This window comes from Thalassophryne amazonica, chromosome 12 (assembly GCF_902500255.1).
Source record: "Thalassophryne amazonica chromosome 12, fThaAma1.1, whole genome shotgun sequence".
Lineage (NCBI taxonomy): Eukaryota > Metazoa > Chordata > Actinopteri > Batrachoidiformes > Batrachoididae > Thalassophryne > Thalassophryne amazonica.
Window position 1 is genome coordinate 86,195,610 of NC_047114.1, and position 24,383 is coordinate 86,219,992.

The 24,383-nt window shown below is 44.6% G+C and overlaps 1 protein-coding gene across 3 annotated transcripts in view; it reads right to left on the reverse strand.

The window, feature by feature from the left end:
* Positions 1 to 24,383, reverse strand: part of LOC117522020 (netrin-G1-like) — a 185,390-nt gene that overhangs the window by 70,893 nt on the left and 90,114 nt on the right. For all 3 annotated transcript variants that reach the window (XM_034183387.1, XM_034183388.1, XM_034183386.1), the window contains exon 3: positions 14,866 to 15,509. In XM_034183387.1, coding sequence (XP_034039278.1) covers positions 14,866 to 15,509 — 644 coding nt within the window. The remainder of the gene's footprint in view (positions 1 to 14,865; positions 15,510 to 24,383) is intronic.

Below are 24,383 nucleotides of genomic sequence, written 5' to 3' on the forward strand. Positions count from 1 at the left end.
AAAAAATAAAATAAAAATCCACTGAACAGGCTGTGGAGCAGCACAGGTAACACACGACAACAGTGGTAAAAAATAAAATAAAAATCCACTGAACAGGCTGTAGAGCAGCACAGGTAACGCACGACAACAGTGGTAAAAAATAAAATAAAAATCCACTGAACAGGCTGTAGAGCAGCACAGGTAACACACGACAACAGTGGTAAAAAATAAAATAAAAATCCACTGAACAGGCTGTAGAGCAGCACAGGTAACACACGACAACAGTGGTAAAAAATAAAATAAAAATCCACTGAACAGGCTGTAGAGCAGCACAGGTAACACACGACAACAGTGGTAAAAAATAAAATAAAAATCCACTGGACAGGCTGCGGAGCAGCACAGGTAACACACGACAACAGTGGTAAAAAATAAAATAAAAATCCACTGAACAGGCTGTAGAGCAGCACAGGTAACGCACGACAACAGTGCTAAAAATAAAATAAAAATCCACTGGACAGGCTGTGGAGCAGCACAGGTAACGCACGACAACAGTACTAAAATAAAATAAAAATCCACTAGGCAGGCTGTGGAGCAGCACGACAACAGTGCTAAAAAATAAAATAAAAATAAAAACGAAAGCGTTAGCAAGCTTGCCAACGCTGATGAAGGTTAGCTGATAAAAGAGCTCCGTCGCGATGCTTCGACCGTTAGAGGTCTTCTTTAGGCGTTGGAGCACGGTGAAAAAGTAAAAAAAAAAAGTAAAAAAGTCTTGAAAAAGACTGTTAATTCAAAGAACTCAAACAGCTCAGTTCAAACAGCTAACAGATACAGCAGAACACCGCTGTGCTCCGGAACCAGAAACCCTGTGATATGCCTGTGACGTAATCTAGTTTATAAATAACTGCTGCAATCCAGCACTTTTATTTAACACCAACAAAAGGAAGAGTTGCTGTTTAGCCACAGCTCACGCTGAAGTCTGTTTTCTGTGACACTCTCAAAAACAAAAACAACAAAAAAAAAACAGTCTCACACCCGAGCGGCTTCCCCCTCCCGCTCCCCAAACTCATGAACAGTTAACCCTCGCATGACAAAATGAACATTAACTCTGTGATCAACTTGTCCAAGTCCAGCAAATGCTCCAGAGGCTGTATTGTTGGTGTGAATAGTGATGCCGAAAGGAGCGAGTGCGCTTATTTTATGACCGCAATGCAGATGCTGTGCACGCACAACACGTGCGCGAATCATTCATAATACACCCGTAATACTGCCGTAATAATGTCAGTGTATTGGATCACTATGTATCACACTGTTTCCTCACTACATGGGTTATATAACTGTGACTGTTCATCATATATTCACTATATATTATTAATATATCCGTAATTCATACTGGGACATTTGTCACTATTGTGGCTGTGCTGTGTGGTTACAAGCTGAGTGTGGGCCGGACCCTCAAAAAATAAATTTTCCCAACTTTTACCAAATGGTGTGTCTCGGAAGGATTCAAACATGACCGAGTGAGAGTTCTTTGGGGAATTCAGCTGAGGCTAGCTGTTGCATGGCTCATTAAATTTGTAGGGTGTGTAGAACCAACTGGTTTTTAAAGTCGTTTATCCCTTCGGCGATTCAACTTTTAAATGCTCCCTAGGTCTGCCATGTTTTTTATTCATTTATTTATTCTTGCTATTCATTTTAACTCCTTAAGTCTGTTTTTATTTGTTTTTATTAGTTTTATTGTTGTTATATGTTATTATGTTATTGTGTTTTTTTTAACGGACTACTGAAATGAAATTGCCCCTTGTGGGATTAATAAAGTTGTTGATTGATTGATTAATTGACATTGTAATAGTAAATAAATAAATAAATTGATGAATTGGCAAATAAACAAATACTAGTTAATTAATATTTGTTTTGTGAGTAGACACTGACACTGTAACTGACAGATTTCGGTTTTCAATCTCAGGAACTGTCATTCCATCCATCACAGAACAGCCAGTCAAGAGTTTGCGAACGCTCTTTGACTCAACCCTGAAAGACACCACTCCCATTCAGACGTCCAACCAAGAGCTCGGTACTTAGCTTACCAAGATTGACAGGTCTGGTCTGCCTGGTAGATTTAAAGCCTGGATTGATCAGCACTCCATCCTACCCCAAGTCTTGTGGCCTCTGCCGCTCTATGCAACCTCACCAGTGCAGCACATTATAGATTAGATTAGATAGAACTTTATTCATTCCTTGGGAATACTCTCTCAGGTAAATTGGGGTTCCAGCAGCATTGTAAAGCAGGACACAGGGTAAGAAGCACACAGAGTATCAAAAGTGAAAGTAAAAAAGCAAAACAGTTTGCAATATAAATACACAATATACCAGACATACTGATCAATACTGGTTTACTGGCTACTACTGTTCCTCTCCTTCCCATCCTCTGTCTACCTGTTTCTCCTCCTCCCCCTGAGTGAGGAGTTGTACCCTTCTGATGACCTGAGGGACAAAGGAGTTTTCAGTCTGTTGGTCCTGCACTTGGGAAGGAGCAGTCTGTGGCTGAAGAGGCTGCTCTGGTTGCTGATGACAGTGTGCAGAGGGTGACTGGGATCATCCATAATGTCCAGCAGTTTGTCCAGTGTTCTCTTCTCTGACGCCATCACCAGAGAGTCCAGCTTCATGCCAACCACAGAGCCAGCATGCCTGATCAGTTTGTCCAGCCTGGATGTGTCCTTCTTGGATGTGCTGCCGCCCCAGCACACCACAGTGTAAAAGAGGACGCCAACTACTACGGACTGGTAGAACATCCACAGGAGTTTCCTGCAGATGTTAAATGGCCGCTGCCTCCTCAGGAAGTACAGCCTGCTCTGTCCTGTACAGATGGTTAGTGTTGGTTGTCCAGTTCAGTTTGCTTTCCAGCCACAGCCCGAGGTGCATGTAGGAATCCACAGCCTCCACCTCAACTCCATCAATCAGAACTGGTCACAGACTTGGTCTTGACTTCACAAAGTCAATGACCAGCTCCTTTGTCTTCGAGGTGTTGAGCCGTAGATGGTTTGTGTGGCACCAGGCAGCAAAGTCCTTCACTAGGCTCCTGTCCTCCTCCTTGCTGTCATCCCTGATGCATCCAACAATGGCTGTGTCATCTGCAAATTTCTGGATGTGACACAGCTCAGAGTTGTAGCAGAAGTCAGAGGTGTACAGGGTGAAGAGAAGAGGGGTCAGCACCATGCCCTGGGGGGCTCCGGTGCTGCTGATCACATCGTCAGATGTGGTGTTTTCTCAGCCTGACATACTGTGGCCTGTCAGTGAGGTAGCTGGAGATTCAGGTGACCAGGCAGGGGTTGACTCGCATCCCATTCAGTTTGTCCTGGAGCATAAGGGGCTGGATGGTGTTGAAGGCACTCAAGAAGTCCAGGAAGGGAATCTTCACTGTGCTGTTTCCCTTATCCAGGTGAAAGTGGACTTGGTGTAGCAGGTAGGAGGATGGCATCCTCCACACCAACACCTGCCCGATATGCAAACTGCTGACAGTCCTGGATGTGTTGCACCTGGGGTTTGAGGAGGTTGAGGAAGAGCTGCTCCAACATCAACATCAGGTGTGAAGTGAATGCCACGGGTCAGATGTCATTCAGCTCACTGCGCCGGTTTTTCTTAGGAACTGGAACGGTGCATGAAGTCTTCCAGAGGGTGAGCACTCTCCCTAGCTGCAGGCTAAGGTTGAAGATACATTGTAGTGGTTTTTCCAGTTCAGTCGCGCAGGTCTTCAGTAGTCAGGGACACACCTTGTCTGGGCCTGCCATTTTCCTGGGATGAAGCTTCCTCAGCTGTCCTCTGACGTGGTCCACAGTGATGTATGGCAGAGGTTGTGTTGAGGTGGAGCAGGAGGAGGGAGCTCCTGCTGTGATGTCTGGGGGGAGGTGTGCTGAGGGAAGGAGGAGATATGTCTGCAGTGAGTGAGAAGGTGGGGGGGACATGGACTGGTTGAACAGGTTGAAGAAGTTGTTGAGTTTGTTCACCTTCTCCGTTGTCCCTCCTGAGACAAGCAACACCTTGTAGCTACTGTTCAGTTGTCTCACTGAAGAGTTCATGGTGGCATTCACACGAGAAGTCCTACAGTACAGGGATAGTGAGGTGTCATCAGCCGTCATTGGCGTGAGGAATGGAAGCAACAAAACTGCAGAGTTGGCAGTGGAAGTGGTGGAGTCACGCCTGCAACAGAAGACACTGGTGGGTACCTTGGCACCTGGCAAAACAAATTTGGGCTACATTTCAAAGACCCAGGTCAGCAAGGCACTGTCTACTCCAGGAAGAGGTCCGAGCATGGGTGGAGTTTGTTCACCTTCTCCGTTGTCCCTCCTGAGACAAGCAACACCTTGTAGCTACTGTTCAGTTGTCTCACTGAAGAGTTCATGGTGGCATGCACACGAGAAGTCCTACAGTACAGGAATAGTGAGGTGTCATCAGCCGTCATTGGCGTGAGGAATGGAAGCAACAAAACTGCAGAGTTGGCAGTGGAAGTGGTGGAGTCACGCCTGCAACAGAAGACACTGGTGGGTACCTTGGCACCTGGCAAAACAAATTTGGGCTACATTTCAAAGACCCAGGTCAGCAAGGCACTGTCTACTCCAGGAAGAGGTCCGAGCATGGGTGGAGGAAGAGCGAGTGAGCAGGGTGGTAGGATTCTGTCACCAGAGGGCGTGGACAAAGTGGGAGAGTAGGCTGCAGTGCAGGATTACCTGGATGAACATCATGCAGGCAGACTTCTTTCATGTCTGGTACCTGGTGCAAACAGTTTATGATGCACTGCCAAGCCCAGCAATCCCCCCATGTCTGCTTTGCTATGGAAGAGGCTCATTAAAACATTTCCTCAGCAGCTTCCCAAAGACTGTTGCAGATGGCTGCTATCGCTGGTGCCATGAACAGATGCATAAGTCACTTGCTGAGAACTTAGTTACTGCCATCAACACCAGCAAACACCACCATTCCCCAAAGAAGGCAATCACCTTCATTAAAATTGGAGAGAAAACCAGATGAAAACATCAGGCGCCCTCTGTGCAGCCTCTGAGTGGCATCAGCAAGCTGAATTGGGAAAACAGCTGAAGTTCTCACAACACATTGCTATAACAACACTCCAGCCAGACATGATCATCACCTCTGCGACTTCAAACATCGGATCCTGCTGGAATTCACAGTGCCTTGGGGAGGAGCGTGCAGAGAAAACCATCCATCCATCCATCTTCTACTGCTTAGTCCAATTAAAGGTTGCGGGGGGCTGGAGCCTATCCCAGCAGTCATAGGGCGTGAGGCGGGGTACACCCAGGACAGGACCGGGCCACAAACAGACAAACAAACACAGACATACCCACACACACCTAGGGACAAGTTAAAGATTACAGTCCACCTAACCCGCATGTCTTTGGATGTGGGAGGAAACCGGAGCACCCGGAGGAAACCCACGCAAACACGGGGTGAACATGCAAACTCCACACAGAAAGGCCACAGGAATTGAACCCACGACCTTCTCGCTGTGAGGCAACAGTGCTAACCACTAAGCCACCGTGCCGCTTGCAGAGAAAACCAATAAAAGGAAATGCGCTAAGTACCAGGAACTGGTGGAGCAGAGGCTGGAGGACAGATAAGTCGGCTGTAGAGGATTTGCAGGACGTTCACTCTGCAAAGTCTCCACTCAGTTGTGCATCACTGGAGCAGCCAAGAAAAGGGGCATTCAATCCGCAACAAGGCTGCAGAGAAAGCCACAAGATGGGTTTGGTTGATGAGGGCTGATCTGTGGTTTGCTGCTGGGTTTCTCGTTAGGGCCTGATCATCCCTGGCTGAGTCATCTGGGTGAGGGTGTATGAGGTTGTGAGACCCAAAACACCCAATGACCGCAGGATTCATCACCGATGAAGTGTCCCAGTGCATCCAGGAGATGTTTCTTTCATAGGTAAATACTTTAAAATAAAGTATCTACAGAGTACAACTGCCCTCCATCAATCCAGCTCCAATTCCAGCATCAGTCATGATGTTTTATTGTAGACAGTGTGGTATGCCAATTAAGAAGACATCATGCAACCTTACAATACCCCACTGGGCATTTTTTATTTATTTTCTGGTCCCTCCAAATGGTCACACTGGCTTTGTACAATGCTTCTGATTAGTTTTCCCACTTTTCCCAGCATGATTGCCTGTTTGCTTTTCTCCAATAGAAGTCTCTCTGGTTTTCAAAAGTAAGACATTCTTACAAAGCTTATCTTTTGTAAAAACATCTGCAGTCTCTATGGGGGAAACTCATGGCTGAGTCGACTCTAAGCACTAATTAATAACTGAAAGACTGGTGTGTTCAGACACACCTGAAATACAGATGTTATTGGTTTCTTGTGCTGGATCTTGGATTTTTCCAAGTCAGGGGACATGCATGAGCCACATTTTACAGAGAGGGACCAAATATATATACTGTATATGTCCAATGTCCAAACAACTTCCTGTTCAGTAAGTTGTAAATGTCATCAGTCATTCCTTTGCCTTTGGCTACAACTTCAGATTTGAGGAAACATATGTCATTGAATATATTTTGCACATTGTTCTTTGCTCAAATACTTTGTGTACTTTTAAAAGATGTATATATTTTTTTTACATATTTATTTAAACCCTGGGTATAAGTAACTGGCAGTTCTGCTTCTTATTCTTATTTTAGTGCCATTGGATTCCAGCTTCATGTTGCAGTACTGCTGCCGTCTGCTTAGGAGTAGGATTTGTACATTATACATATATGTATATATATGAGGGATGCCAAAAACTTTTGAGCCTCACACATTTTCCCAGTCGGATATTACAATGCATCACACCTGATCTACATCAATGCCTTAGCTAAAATTTCATGTAGCTAAGATCATATTGCTCACTTCAATTGTTCAGTCATAACACTATGTGGAAGAGACATACCCTAGAGTGTCAGTCGTGGCATTCTGCTTCACCAGGAGAACGCACCAGTCCACACCAGCTTGGTTGCCATGGACACTGTGCGCAAGTGTGGCTATGAACTTCTTCCTCACCCACCTTATTCTCCAGACCTAGCACCTAGCAACTTCCACCTCTTTCCCAGGCTGAAAAAATACCTTCGGGGCCAGAGATTTGAGAATGATGATGAGCTGACTGCTGCAGCGGAGGGCTGGTTAGGGGACCAAGATGTTGAGTTCTACCAATCGGGTATCAATGACTGGCAAACTAGATGGAACAAGTGTATGGAGTTGGAAGGGGACTATGTTGAAAAATAAAACATTATAAATCCAAATAACTTGCTCTTTCTGTTTGAGGTTCAAAACTTTTTGATATCCCCTCATATATATATATATATATATATATATATATATATATATATATATATATATATATATATATATATATATATATATATATATATATATATATATATATATATATATATATATAATTGCACCCACTACTAGAGACTACTGCACCCACACTGCAAGATGGAACACTACTACACTAAAAAAATGATTCATTGGATGAACTCAATTCAATTGAGCAGGGATCCATCTAATAAATATATGTAGCCCCAACTCAAATAAAGCACATCCATGCAAGATAAGTTAATTTAATTTAGTTGGGACTACATATATTTATTAGATAAAAATCCAATCCAGTGACTCAGTTTTTTGAGTGTATGAGGTCTGTCCATAAAGTATAGGTCCTTTTAATTTTTTTCAAAAACTATATGGATTTCATTCATATGTTTTTACGTCAGACATGCTTGAACCCTCGTGCGCATGCGTGAGTTTTTCCATGCCTGTCGGTGACGTCATTCGCCTGTGAGCACTCCTTGTGGGAGGAGCCGTCCAGCCCCTCGTCGGAATTCCTTTGTCTGAGAAGTTGCTGAGAGACTGGCGCTTTGTTTGATCAAAATTTTTTCTAAACCTGTGAGACACATCGAAGTGGACATGGTTCGAAAAATTAAGCTGGTTTTCAGTGAAAATTTTAACGGCTGATGAGAGATTTTGAGGTGACACTGTCGCTTTAAGGACTTCCCACAGTGCGAGACGTCGCTCAGCGCTCTCAGGCGGCGTCATCAGCCTGTTTCAAGCTTAAAACCTCCACATTTCAGGCTCTATTGATCCAGGACGTCGTGAGAGAACAGAGAAGTTTCAGAAGAAGTCGGTTTCAGCATTTTATCCGGATATTCCACTGTTAAAGGAGATTTTTTTAATGAAAGACGTGCAGATGGGTCCGCGCGTCGGGACGCAGCCGCGACGCAGCCGCGATGCAGCCGCCGCGACGCAGCTGCCGCGACGCAGCCGCCGCGACGCTCCGCCACAGGAAAAACACCTCTGTTGGAAGCTTTAAGGACAAGTTGGAACATGTCCAGCTGTTAAACAATTTCTCATATACTCACTCCACTGAAAGCCATCAAAAGCCGCCTGGATTTTACAAATGGTTATCAACACGGAGGTGTTTTTCCTGTGCCGCCGCACCGCGTCGGCTGCGTCCCGACGCGCGGACCCGTCCGCATGTCTTTCATTAAAAAAATCTCCTTTAACAGTGGAATATCCGGATAAAATGCTGAAACCGACTTCTTCTGAAACTTCTCTGTTCTCTCACGACGTCCTGGATCAATAGAGCCTGAAATGTGGAGGTTTTCAGCTTGAAACAGGCTGATGACGCCGCCTGAGAGCGCAGCGCGACGTCTCGCACCGTGGGAAGTCCTTAAAGCGACAGTGTCACCTCAAAATCTCTCATCAGCCGTTAAAATTTTCACTGAAAACCAGCTTAATTTTTCGAACCATGTCCACTTCGATGTGTCTCACAGGTTTAGAAAAAATTTTGATCAAACAAAGCACCAGTCTCTCAGCAACTTCTCAGACAAAGGAATTCCGACGAGGGGCTAGACGACTCCTCCCACAAGGAGTGCTCACAGGCGAATGACGTCACCGACAGGCGTGGAAAAACTCACGCATGCACACGAGGGTTCATGCATGTCTGACGTAAAAACATATGAATGAAATCCATATAGTTTTTGAAAAAAATTAAAAGGACCTATACTTTATGGACAGCCCTCGTATATGTCCTTCATTCCATCGGCCATCAGACTTTACAGCATCACTGTCTTAGGGCCCCGTCCCACTGGCGGTTAGGAGGAATTGCGTATGGATTGCGCACAAAATTGGCTCATATTTGCTTAACATCCCCAATATGTGTGAAACATGGTTGTATGAGTTGGCCCACACCCGCACATGTCCGCAATTATCCGCAGAGGCACGTTCTTCCGTTGTCAGGATTTTTGAGCTACACAAAATGTTGGCTGCGGATGACATCCACCTTACATACTCCATACATACTCAATTCATACACAATACTCACTCTATGCACTGTATATCTGCCATTAACCGCTGATATCCACAACTGACAGGGATTTGCGGCTTGACAGCGGACTGGGACAGTGTGTAAAACAGATATATATCGTGCCTATCACGTCCACATCACAAACTAAAATATGCTGTAGCGACTGCATGCAGATTGGCCACGAATAAAGCATTTTTATTACATCTGCTTTGCAGACAATCTGTGAATGCATAAACACATCACTTAAACCCAAAGTGCTATATATGTGGCAGAAATCGACATACCTGCCATTCAGTGCCGGTCCAGCTGTGTAGATCCACAAAGACGTAATAGCTGCTGCAATCCAGGACTTTTATTTAACACCAACAAAAGGAAGAGTTGCTGTTTAGCCACAACTCACACTGAAGTCTGTTTTCTGTGACACTCTCAAAAAAAACAACAAAAAAACACTGTCTCACACCCAAGCGGCTTCCCCCATCCCGCACCCCAAACTGAACAGTTAACCCTCGCATGACAACACTCTGTGATCAACTTGTCCAAGTCCAGCAAATGCTCCAGAGGTTGTGGTGTTGGTGTGAATAGTGATGCCGAAAGGAGCGAGTTAGCTTATTTTATGGCCGCAATACAGATGCCGTGCACACGCAACACGTGCGCGATGCATTCATAATACACCCGTAATACTGCCGTGATAATCTCAATGTGTCGGATCAGTTTCCTCACTACATGTGTTATATAACCGTGATTGTTCATCATATATTCGCTATATATTATTAATATATCCGTAATTCATACTGGGACATTTGTCATTTTTGGCCATTTTTGTTGCGAACGACAACGAATGCCCGTAATTTGTGTACTCAATTCATGCGCAATTAATCCCCTCCCCAGTGGGACAGGACCCTTACAATCAGCATGGCACGATTCTGTTTTCATCACAGCACCATTATCATTCCTGCTCTTATCGACTACTGTTTCCATCACCTTTCCATCATGATCTGCATTACTGTTTAATTTTTTTCTACCACACTTTATTCAACAGTATTTTTGTATTTTTTAACATGTTCTATAATTTTATTTTTAACTGTATGCCAGTTACACTGCCACTGTAATTACTTTGCCAGTGCAATTATGTAAATCCTTCTAGTGCAACTTAATTGTTGTGTGGGCCGCTGAAGAGGAGGTACTGCTGGCCCACCACCACCAGATGGCGCCCTGCTTGGAGTGCGGGCTTCAAGTAGGAGAGGGCGCCGGAGCCACTGGGAGTGACAGCTGTCACTCTTCATCAGCACCAGCTGTCACTCAGTCAACTCATCACCATTTCCATAAAGGCCGGACTGCAACTCCACCTCCTCGCCGAGAAATCAGCTACCATTCAGGTAACTTCTCTGCTGAATCTAAAAACCTTGTGTAATAGTCTGATCTCATTTGCAGCCGTTTTCCTGTGATGGTGTCCTTATTCTGCGGTATTGGCGTTTGGTGTGGACTGCGACGGCTTCGCCTCACACCCCAAACCAGATAAGTGATTAAACAGGAGCTGCACGAGTGTGTGATTGGAGGTGGAGGTGCTCCCTCCTAATTGAACACTGACGGTGGGATTACTGAGTGTGCGAACTCACACTCAGAAATACTGTTTCTGTTCTCTGCCAGCAGTAGCAGGTCTGACTGCTGAAGACAGTGGCCACCTGGGGCGCAGGGCTTAGTGGCTCCAGTGTTCTTCAGATCCGTTGGTGGTGGAAGCTGTGTGGGATCCGGCTCTCCTCTCACCAGACGTCTTCTATCTTCGAGCCTGCCCACACGTCACCTTGTGTATAATTGACATTCCACCATATTGTTATTGTCTGTACTTCGTTGTGCGATTCACAGCATTAAATTGTTACTTTTTGGCTTATCCATTGTCCGTTCATTAACGCCCCCTGTTGTGGGTCCGTGTCACGACACTTTCACAACAGGATTTCTCGGCCAGCGTCATGGATCCCGAGGGGCGTCAACCATCGCTTGAACAGCCAATGGAAGAGCGAGGTGCACAGGCGCCAGCAGGAGGCGTGTTAGGTGAGCTGCAGCACATCTTAACCGCTTTTACTGCTCGGTTGGACTTAGTTACCAAGCAGAGCATTGTTCTCAGTTGGAGGATGGAGGCTCTCACCGCCCAGGTGGAAGCGCATGCTCAGGGCGCTGCTGCAGCACCTCCTCCTGCTGACCGAATGCCAGAGACAGACATTCCACTGGTCGTTCAACGAACCCCCCCACCTTCCCCTGAAGCATACATAAGCCCTCCGGAGCCGTACGGAGGCTGTGTGGAGACGTGCGCGGACTTCTTGATGCAGTGCTCGCTCGTCTTTTCACAGCGTCCCGTCATGTACGCGTCAGACGCTAGCCGGGTGGTTTACGTTATAAATCTGCTTCGAGGAGAGGCACGCGCCTGGGCTACGGCACTCTGGGAGCAGAATTCACGGCTCCTAACAATTTACACTGAGTTTGTGAGGGAGTTCCGACAGGTGTTCGACCACCCTCATAGAGGCGAGACCGCTTCAAGCGTGCTGCTGTCGATAAGACAGGGGTGTCGAAGCGCAGCGAAGTATGCAGTCGACTTCCACATCGCGGCAGCGCGAGCCGGCTGGAATGCTGTTGCGCTCCGCACCGCCTTTGTAAACGGACTGTCTCTGGTCCTTAAGGAGCACCTGGTGGCGAAGGACGAGCCGCGGGATTTAGACAGGCTTATCGACCTAGTTATACGGTTAGACAACCGATTAACAGAACACCGACGGGAGCGAGACGAAGGGCGTGGTCAGGCACAAGCCGTCCCTCTTCCTCCCGGGTCCGAAAGGGAGCCGACTTCCCCACGCTCCACAGCCAGGGCTCTCCACGTGACGACAGCTCCCCCTGCTGACGTTGCTATGGAAACGAGCACGGCCAAAAAGCGATCAGATCAGAGACAAAGGAAGCTGATCCGTGGAGAGTGTTTTCTCTGCAGCTCAACCGAGCACACTCAGAGAGTATGCCCCAAACGGTCAAAACAGCAGCACTCGTCCTTAGAGACTGGGCTAAGGGTGGGTCACAACACCCACGTGGGGAGACCCCGTAAATCTGCAAGTATCCCAGTCACGATCCTGAGTGGGGATCTAACCCTTTACGCCCCAGCACTGGTGGACACGGGGTCGGAGGGGAATCTGCTGGATAGCAGATGGGCAAAGGAGGTTGGGCTCCCTCTAGTGGCCTTACCATCACCATTGTCGGTGCGGGCACTAGATGGCACCCTTCTTCCACTAATCACACACCAGGGTTTTCCATGGGTGTTAAAACACAATCCCCGGATTGATTGGCCGTCTGGGGTTGTGGTTCAGTGGAGCGAAACCTGCCACCGGGAGTGTTTAGGATCCTCGGTTCCACCCGGTGTGACAGCTAAGGAGGAGGTTTCAGTCCCCCCCAATCTGGCGGCGGTGCCAGCTGAGTACCATGACCTTGCTGACGTCTTCAGCAAGGATCTGGCACTCCGGATCCGGGAGGGAGACGAGTGGAAGACGGCATTTAACACCCCGTTAGGTCACTTTGAGTACCTGGTCATGCTGTTCGGCCTCACCAATGCGCCCACGACGTTCCAAGCGTTGGTTAATGACGTCTTGCGGGACTTCCTGCATCGGTTTGTCTTCGTATATCTAGACGATATACTCATCTTTTCTCCGGATCCTGAGACCCATGTCAAGCATGTACGTCAGGTCCTACAGCGGTTGTTGGAGAACCGGCTGTTTGTGAAGGGCGAGAAGTGCGAGTTCCACCGCACTTCTTTGTCCTTCCTGGGGTTCATCATCTCCTCCAACTCCGTCGCCCCTGATCCGGCCAAGGTTGCGGCGGTGAGAGATTGGCCCCAACCAACAAACCGTAGGAAACTGCAACAGTTCCTCGGTTTTGCAAATTTCTACCCCTGACAGCCCTGACCTCCACAAAAGTCCCCTTCACCTGGTCGGATCGGTGCGAAGCCACGTTTAGGGAGTTGAAACGCCGGTTCTCGACTGCACCGGTTCTGGTGCAGCCCGATCCCAATCGCCAGTTTGTAGTTGAAGTGGACGCCTCTGACTCAGGGATAGGAGCCGTGCTATCCCAGAGCGGGGAGTCCGACAAGGTTCTCCATCCATGTGCCTACTTTTCCCGCAGGTTGACCCCGGCTGAAAGGAACTATGACGTCGGCAATAGGGAACCTCTTGCGGTGAAGGAGGCTCTTGAGGAATGGAGACACCTGTTGGAGGGAGCATCGGTACCATTTACGGTTTTCACGGACCATCGGAACCTGGAGTACATTCGGACTGCCAGGCGTCTGAACCCCAGGCAAGCCCGCTGGTCGCTGTTCTTCGGGCGTGTTGACTTTCGGATCACCTACCGCCCCGGGACGAAAAACCAACGATCTGACGCCCTGTACTGGGTGCATGAAGAGGAGGTCAAGACCAAGCTGTCAGACCCCCTGAAACCATCATCCCCGAGTCCACTGTCGTGGCCACCCTCACCTGGGACGTGGAGAAGACCACTTTCACAACATTAATATCCTGTTTTTCTTTCATTTCATTGCATTAAGCTGGCCTCTTTTTCTTTTAACTTGCTCATATACTTTGCAAAGCTTTTCATACTTTGTAAATACTTTATTAAATTATTTGTATTCCACTTATTTATGTCTTTCTTGATTACGGGTATGCTGCTGGAACAAGTGAATTTCCCTGGTCTGGGATCAGTAAAGTCTTATTTTAATTTATCAGTGTTGTAAGAACACAAGGGCACTGTAGGGGCCAATCAGATTTCAGTTGGGGTCAGTACCCCTCTGGCCCCGCCTCTGGTGCCACCCCTGCCTTGTCCCTTCAACACAGAATGACAGCAGTCTCAGCTTGTCATGTCAAAGTTACGATAAGTCATTAAACAGATTAAAGTTCAGTTGTAGCACAAAGCAGTTTTTTTTTTTTTTTTACAATTTCCACTGACTTGTTGAAAACAGAATGACAGTTTGATTTATTCTAGACACCTAAGCACGCTGAACGGCCACCCGTCATGAATCAACTCGCTCCAGTCTGTCAATAGACTCGTGCTTTCTAAAACAGAAGCAATAGCCTGCGCACATCTCTTTTGACATCATTATTGGTGCACACGGTGCGCACATCATTTCATTGACAGTCAGAATTATTCACTCCGGTGTAGCGTGAATGATGGACAGAACCCCCCCCCCACACACACACACACACACTGCAAGAGATAGTGATTCTAAAGCAGTTCTTTAACATTTCTATTTAAAAAGTGTATTTAGTAGCAGTTTTTTTTTTTTAGACGGTCTAATAATTGTATTTCTATAAATTAGTAAGTTCTCATTCATGCAGATGTGATTGTCCTGAATTTTAAAAATGTCTCAGATTTTTCCCCATCACCTTTGAACATGTCATCAGTTACTTTTTCTTCCTGTTCTTCGTGTCATCTATCATGCCACAACCAGCCGAGTGCTGAGTCACTTGACTGCACACTGGTATATTATCATCCTATCAAATCCAAATCCATTTTTGGAATGTGTCTTACCTGCCCTGCACCTTGACGTCAGATATGGCATAGAAATATCTGGAGAGGTTGTTCTCATCCACCATGGTGGCTCCAGTTGCAGGTTTCAGCAGCCTAATCCTCAGATCAGTGATGGTGAAGAAGTCCCTCAGGTTCTTGGTGGTATCCAGCTGGCCATAAAGTGAGGCCATATTGTGAAGTCGAGGCCCAGCAAACAGAGCAAATCGGTCCTTTATTTCAAAACGCACTGTCTTATCATTCTTCCACACATAACCTCGGGAGTAGTCCTCGGTGCAGATGATATCCAGCAGAGTACGTTGGGTGAGATCGCCCACTGTCTTGGGTTCCATGGTGAAACCATCTAGGCAGTCAGTGGCATAGAACTGGTAAGGGGTCCAGGTCAAGCCATAATCAAGTGACTTTTCCAGGACCATCTGCTCTGGTCGGCCTGACTCAAAGGTCAGCACAATGTCATCAGTTAGCTCGATTGTCTTGTTCCATGACAGTGTGATGTTAACCTGCAGGGGCTTTGGGTATTTCTTCCAGGAAGTGGACTGCCAAAATGTAGTTGGGTTGCGACCCTCAAAGTCAAACATTAACTCAGGAGGATGGGCCAGCTCCTCAGTGGTGGCATCACATTCATTGTTGCACATATATGGATTCTCCTACACAACAAAACACAGAGATAGATACATGTAAGCTATAATTAATGCAAAGAAACGTTTTGCTGTGCATCATCTGTATGGTGCTGGTGTAATGTGTATTTACTGAGGTTTTACGGAACATCATAGAGGAATGATAATGACGGCTGTAGAAGATTCTGCTGATATGATATGATTAATCCCAAGTAAAAACGTTTTAATGAGCAACATAGTTCTTGGTAAAAAGCTGTACAGAGGATATTCTCTTTTGTTTAAATGTCACTAGTCATTTGATCCATATATAATCGGTCTTTCTTTGGCTGCTCCTGTTTTGCTCTGGGTCACCACAGCAGATCCGGTATGGATTCGCATATTGATTTGGCAACTGCCTTCTTCAGTCTAAAGCAAACTGACATGGCAGCTATTACACCCTTTAGAAAGAAAACATCTTGGCTGTAAACCGCATAAGGTCATTCAGTTCAACAACAGGATATAGTTTTGTTGTTGCCCTGCTGAGCAATTGAGGTCAACTTGACCCCAAGAGGGTCATTTACGGTGCTCCCTTTGCTTGGTATGTGAAGTGGGTGTGAAGTAGGTGATTCAATGATAAATGAATTACAATAATAGTAAATTTTTAAGGGTAAACTAAAGCATGGCAAGATTTTGCTGTCTTTGTAATTCCATTACCACAGAGATGGCAACATACAAAATAACAAGTAAAAGAATAACAGATAGAAAGTTTAAGATTGTGTTAGGGCCCCTTTACTCATAACATGAAACTGGGAGAAAGAAGCAGAAACCGGCTGAAAATCCGCGAACAAAAAAACTAAATGGGGAACCGTGAAACATTCCACCTGCTGTCGGGAGGAACACACGGCCGCACAGGCGTGCACAATACCACAGTGATAATTTTGTGCACACTAATAAAAAATAAAAAAAACACAATTTATAATACTTAATTTCTGTTATAAAGAGCGGACTTAGCCTCCACCTAGACATACACCAGGAAGTAATGAAATGACGTGGATTACTGTTCTCCCTTTTATGTTGTACATGAATTACCTGATGCGCTCACCTCATGAAGACATCAGCCAGACTCTCGTCTCATGAAGAGCCGGATCCTGTGTCATGAACACATCAGCTGGCTTGGCGTGTCCAGCGCACAGTGATCCACTGATGACCGTGTTGCAAATGTGACACGTGTTTTAATCATTACAATGTGGGGAAATCCTGCACATACATGTGCCTCCCAGTGATTTTCTGCATGGCATGATATCCATCAGCGTTGCGGTGCACTAACGCGGCAGTCAACTGAAGCTATACGAGGGCTGTCAATAAAGTTACGGTCCTTTTTATTTTTTTCAAAAACTATATGGATTTCATTCATATGTTTTTATGTCCGACATGCTTGAACCCTCGTGCGCATGCGTGAGTCCGCGCGTCGGGACGCAGCCGACGCGATGCTCTGCCACAGGAAAAACACCTCTATTGAAAGCCTTAAGGACAAGTTGGAACATGTCCTGCCTGTTAAACAATTTCTCATATACTCACTCCACTGAAAGCCATCAAAAGCCGCCTGGATTTTACAAATGGTTATCAACACGGAGGTGTTTTTCCTGTGCCGCCGCACCGCGTCGGCTGCGTCCCGACGCGCGGACCTGTCCGCATGTCTTTCATTAAAAAAAATCTCCTTTAACAGTGGAATATCCGGATAAAATGCTGAAACCGACTTCTTCTGAAACTTCTCTGTTCTCTCACGACGTCCTGGATCAATAGAACCTGAAATGTGGAGGTTTTCAGCTTGAACAGGCTGACGACGGCGGCTGAGAGCGCTGAGCGACGTCTCGCACTGTGGGAAGTCCTTAAAGCGACAGAATCACCTCAAAATCTCTCATCAGCCGTTAAAATTTTCACTGAAAACCAGCTTAATTTTTCGAACCGTGTCCACTTCGATGTGTCTCACAAGTTTAGAAAAAATTTTGATCAAACAACGCGCCAGTCTCTCAGCAACTTCTCAGACAAAGGAATTCCGACGAGGGGCTGGATGACTCCTCCCACAAGGAGTGCTCACAGGCGAATGACGTCACCGACAGGCGTGGAAAAACTCATGCATGTGCACGAGGGTTCAAGCATGTCTGACGTAAAAACATATGAATGAAATCCATATAGTTTTTGAAAAAAATAAAAAGGACCGTTACTTTATTGACAGCCCTCGTATGTGTTTTAATTTATTTCCACATGAGGACAGCAAGCTGACGTCCTCACCTCATGGTGAAGTTATGAGAGCTCATATTCTACAATCCACTACAGGTGTTCCCCAGCTGTGACAGTTGAAGGTCATAGGGACATGCTCACCTTTGTCTGTGGACCTCGTCAGGTCACAGAAAAAAAAGGCTCGCTCTCTGTTCCTTGGTTCTGTTATTTTTATTTTATGTATGTATTATTATATCTTTGTCCTGCATCTGTCTGATGTCTGTGTTTTTAATTTAACACGTTCTGTGCACAGTCAGGTCCAGCGGTCAGCTGACAAGCGCCATATGTGCACAGCAAAGTGTATGAGCATAGTGATCACACGTGAATGAGTTCACGCCTTTACCCTTATTTGTTTTGTTTAATTTCCACTCTTTTCTGATTGTCATGTAAACTACAGTTTACACGGTGGAACTGACATCAGCCTGCTCGGCCGGCTCATTAATTCCACGCCGTGCCACGCGCTCTGACGCCAGAAGGTTCTCATGTGATTGTGTCTGTACATAATTATCAGCATGTCACAAGGGCATGAGCGCCCGCTCACACATGTACACTGTGTGTTCACCAGCTGAGTTGTGAGTATACAGTGGTCAGTTGTTCCAGGAGCACACTGTGCTGGGCAGCGACTGGATTCCAGGACGCTCAGCCACAGCTGACAATGTTGGATCCATGGTGTGTGTGTGTTGGGGGACGGACGACACACTCCACAAGCCATTTGTGTGTGTGTGTGTGTGTGGGGGGGGGGGGGGTGGCACAGTCACACGCATGTGTGTTGCTTGGTAACGCCACACTCGTGTTGCACTTAGACAATTGTCATAGCTTCACTGTGGTCATCTCCACTCTACTCTCATGCCAGGAGCACAAATAGCCCCGCCATTTCTAAGTGCCCAGCAAGCGGTGTTGGATGTTTGTGTGTGGCACATAGAATTTGGCCAACACCTGCTGAGAGGGGATCGAATGGGCACTCAATGTCTTTCGGCCGCTGGTGTGTATGAATGGTTGTGGCGACAGCCGTACAAGGCATTTGAGGTGGCTCAAATTTTTGATGAGTGGCATGCAATTCCTCCTTTGTGTGCCAGTCGGCTTTCAATCGTGTTATGTGTGAAGGGGCATTTCGGAACAAACATCAATGACAAATATCCATATATGCATTTATTAATTTTTATATTTGTAATTAAAAAGGTTGCAAGACATCAATCAAAGGATTACAGGTTGGGTTCAGGTCCCCTAATACTGTAGATCTCCCATATTTACTTATGACTATTTACTTTTTCCCATTGCTTTTCTCTTGTTACATTTTCTAGTTATTTGTTTTCCTACAATCATGAGGTGTCTCTGACATTTCTGGGAAAAGCTGAGCGAAGTCCAGTTGCTTTCAATTAAACTTCAATATATCTTCTTCCGGGATGGCCTTTGAGATCTTTGAGGTGTGTACAAACCTACCAAGCTCAGTGACAATTAAAAAAGAAGAAGGATGATATACTCAGACTGAAACCCAGGTCGTGAAATTATATTTTTCATTCATTTATTCATTTATATATATTCATATCATTTACTGACATATGAGTTCAGGAATTTTTCAGTTAAAATTTTAGTTGGCTCTTTTGAATCGTACCAGGGACCAACTCTCTCTGCGGTTTCAAGCCTTTTTTATAGTACTTCAAACAAATGTGAATTCATCTGTGACACACGGTTTGCACAGGATTCCATAATTCATGTACTTTTTTTGTAGCAATGCATGAATAAAGATTGCATTTCAAAGCTCGAACTATTGGTGGCAACATATTCTGAAGACTTTCTGAAACCTACCCAGAAATGGAATATGAACAAGAGATTCCTGTGTGTGACTCCTGTGCCACTCACCCATGAAAGTAGATTATTTTTAGTTTTTCATACCTCTATGTAAGTCAAAGGGACTTTCAAACCCTCACAAACATGAAAATAACATATAGCTCCCTCTTTAGCTCACTAAAAAATGATTCATATTTCACTATCTCTTTTTTGGACCAATCACTGAGCTACAGGCTTAGACACTCCGTGTTATTTCAGAAATGGCCTGGTATCCACCCAAATGATCAGTTTTTCTGATCATGTTGTCCACAAGTCTCCCTGCGCTCACCAGTCCATTCAAGTTTGTTTAAACCTAGTGGGGTAATTTATGACCCCGGGTATATATTTTTGTGCACCATTTTTGTAATTTCAATCAGAAAACAGTTTCCTACTATGAGTTTGTCAATCTATTTGTACTGCATTTGTTCACAGAATTTTGCAAGGATCGGCCAATCTGTGTGGCAAATATAATCCAAATTTGAGTGGGGTCACTTATGAGAAGATCTATAAGATTTTCAACATTATACCTTCAGATGATATTGTAATTTGCCAACTCTAATCATTATATTTTACCGTTTTGCAAGGAAGCATGGCCAACAGACTTGAGAATAGCAAGATTTACAGCTGCACAAGCATTGAGACTGATACTTGATGCCCAGAGTGAGGATGAGAAGGATGATGGCCAGATATATTACAGAGTGAAATAAATATGAAGAATGCTAAAACAATCATTTATATAGAAGTATTTCAGTATAAAGTCAATGAGGTCATAAATAACCCCACTCAGTCATAATAGTCAATAAAATAGTTTGGTTGCTTGAAGGTTAAAGTAAAACCCAGTCTAATGGAGTATTGTTCAGTCGCTCCACAAATGTGCAAGGCTAGGACATCATCAAATAAATCAACCAATATATCTATATATCAATGTCAATAGAGAGCTCTATATGCACATCTATCGCTCTCTATATGGACATGTCTGTTGATTGAATACTTTGTTAAATGAATTGTTGAAATCCTACCATCACAAATTTCTGGAAAGTCTCATTGTTATCCAGAGAAAACGGTTAAAATTGATAAATAAAATAAAAGAAGTCCAAAGTTAATACTCAGTATTGTAGTCAAGTCACCCTCAAAGGGAAGCAGGTATGATGCCAAAGGCTGATGTCAAGGTTTTGAACCCTCAAAGACCAAGACTAAGGACAAGACATAAATAAAAACAATGAAAATGGATTATATAAAAGTTGGAGGCTCATCCCAAAAAGAAACAAGCACATGGACTTTCATGTCCAAAACACAGAATATTATGATAGTGTTTTCGAGCATTCTGTGTTGTGCATTCTGTGTTGTGCAAGTAGTTTAGGTACCCAAATCTTTTCTTAAAAGAGCAAAATTCCATATGCCTTGAAATGCTGTGATTTTACTTGAGATGACCAAGGTGTTAACACCCCCACCCCCCACCCAAGGCCAAGGCCAAGACCTGGGCACAAAAAATGGACCACAAGGCACAACGACACTGATAAGGCTTTATTTATTTTTGTTTAGAAATAGTTTTGTCCAAGAAACACGACAAATGGCAAGTTTCTCTGGGGGCCCACCTTACCTCAAGAACTCAAAACCTTTTACTGATGTGTCAATGGGTTACAGTTTTATTCCACTACCCAGCACTGCTTCTATCACATTCAGGTCAATATATATTTCATAATCTGCACAGGCAGCCTTGACCCCAGAGCAGCAGAAGACATTGACCCTCTCATTAAGATGACACTGAAGATGCCGTCTTCTCCTTCAGCTCCATCTCTGTCTGCACCACCACCCAAGTTGCCGGTGTAATTGATATTCCTGTGTGGTACTTCAGCTGAGATGGGAATGGAATATCGATGAGTGTTTCTTATGAAACACGCGAAAGGACATGCATATTTCATGGCCTGTGTCTGCTTCGTAACACACACACCCACTAATGCTGGATGTGTGCACACGCGTGTATGTGTGTGAGTGTGTATTTGTACATTTATATATGTGTGTGCATTCATAGGGAGAGAGAGGTGCTCTTGATGTCTTTGCATTTGTGACAGGGATAGAGAGCTCTGGATGCATTTGCTTCAATGTGCACATGCAGTGTATGTGTGTGCAATGTGTGCAGCTCCGTGGTTATGTGCATGTGTGAATGTGTCTGTCTGAATGAATGACACCCTGATACAGCAACACACACTCCAGCTGACATTCCTCTCACCTCTACTTCAGGAACAATGAGGTTAAGTGCTGATGAGATTCGGATCAACTGTAAAGCAATTCAATAATCAGCAATCACCTGACATTCTACATGCAAAATGATCTAAAGGTTGAGAAGAGCGCAATCTGTAGCGTCCTTGTTTATCTCTCTGGTATAGCAACACACCCAACCTAGATTGCCATTTTCTTTTTCTTTTTTCTTTTTTTTTTTTTTTAAAGATCACTGCCAGGTGTACTGCTAAACGGAAAACATTTTAATTTATTTGAAATTAGAAGTGAAAGAAACACCGTTTGTTCCTTTTTTGCCTATTAGGGAGGGTGTTTTCACATCCAAAGTAAGATCTATACCAAGGTTCATGTTTTCATGCATTGGGTCAGGTTTGTTTGGTTTCTTTAACTTGAATGCCTTTATTGTCATTGCACAAGTACAACAAGATTGGAAACCTGTTTACATCTCAAAACTGTCATCTGCTGAAGAGTGCAACGTGCTTTTCTTGGGATTTATTCAACTCGTGCAGCATTTGTGATGTTGTCGTGAAAAGTGATTTAATCTATTGGTTTGTGATACTGTAACATGTGTTACACTTTTGTGATGGTATCACAAAATTATTTTGTGATGGAATAATGACATTTGGGGTGATGGTGCATGGGGGTTATGGTTAGGGTTAAAAATGGTGAACTAGACATGAAGCAACTTGTGATTGTATCACAAAAAAGAGACAGACATGAGCTTTGGCTGGATTCATGTTACAGAGGAAAATCATAAGGGTTATAAGGGTTTATTGGACAAGGTCCCCATGCTTTTGGGGAGGGGATGGTCTAGTGGTTAAACAATGGGCTTCAGACACCCAATGTCAAGCCACAATTGGGTAGCCAATTATTTTTTTGTGCGAGAAACGTAGGCAGTTGGCATCACAGATCAGCAATTGGAGACTACCTGAAAAACCTTGCTTTTAATTACCTTTAAGATATTCTATGACCATGCCTTGACATTAAATGCATTTTTAAAGGTTTTTAAAAACTAATGCTTGAAGTTTTTGTCATTATTTGTGTGTTTATGTGTGTGTAAATGTCTCTGCTTATAAAATAAAATAAAATAAATGATTGGGATGATGTGAGTCATGGTCACTTTTGCCAATGAAGGTTGAGCATCATGGACCTGACTGAATCCATGCATGTTTGAAGTTATCCAACATGCCTGGTTCTGTTCAGATCCATGTGGAAAAGGGGATTTTTCTAAGTTTGGCTTCTTCAGAGGAATATGTGTGACTTCGCTGTTTGATACAGATCTCACTGGTCCATTTCAGTGTAGTTCCTGTGAGACTGTGAGAGGAGGTGACCTGTTCCTCAGCTGCAAGTAATAACTGGGTCACTCAGAGAGTGCATACCCGTGCCACAGTCCAACAGTCCTCTTTTTGCATCTCTGTTAACACTTTCCTTTTATATTTTTGCAAGTGGTGGAGGAACCATAATACAGGACACAACACAAATGGTCAATAGTAAATAAAGTCATTTTTAATTCATCTTTAGTACTTAATGTATCTGTTGGGGACCAGATGCTTGAACTGTAGGTACATCATGGAGCTGAGGACCGATCACGCTGTGAGGTCAGCCTTCCAGGACTCTGATGTTGGTAGGCGGATCAGAGCGCAGCAAGGATAAAGGCTGAGTGACCAGCGGAGCGGGAGAGCACACACAGGGGATAACTGATGAAGAGAGGACAAAGATAACAGACTGACATGCGGGAAACAGGACCAAATCATGTTAGAGATGAACAGATTGCAATGAACTAAACCAACAAGCTTGTAAAGCTGTAGAGGGAAACCGGAGTTAATACACTGCAAGAGAAACCAGGGTGAGAGCAGCAGGTGTGGAAGTAGAAGCTGAACACATGCAGATCTGGGGATGAAGAAAGGAGGGCTTCCACGCCCACCACAAAGAAATACGTACTGAGAAACACACAGGAGACACAGTGAATGAAAACAACAACAACAAAAAAAAGGACAACCTGAAGACACAAGCTGAACCATGACATTTTATTTCGTACATCAGTATTGTAAGAGAGTTATTCCTTGGCTCTGTTCTTTACATTCTTAGATCCTGATTGCTTACCTTGGTTTCTTATTGCTACACTGTTAACAAGATCTGATCTTTTTCCTGATCACTTATCTGTGTTTGGTTATCTTTTATCATGTTCATTGATCTTTGATCCTGATCACTAAACTTTGATCCTTCTTGCTCAATTTTGAAACTGAACATTAATCTTGCTCACTCATGTTTGATACTGACTTTACATTCTGACTACTGAACTTTAATCATGGTCTTTCATCCTGATAACTGAAATGTATTCTTTGAACATTCCTACGAATGTTGGTTTTGTCACACTTTGTTTGTCCACTTTACCATCTGATTTCTTTGATCCTGACTAAAGGAATGATATGAGATCAAAAGCAGGAAGAGGAAAGAGCAACACAAAGCATGCGACACACACACACACACACACACACACACACACACACACACACACACACACACACACACACACACACACACACACACACACACACACACACACACACACACACACAC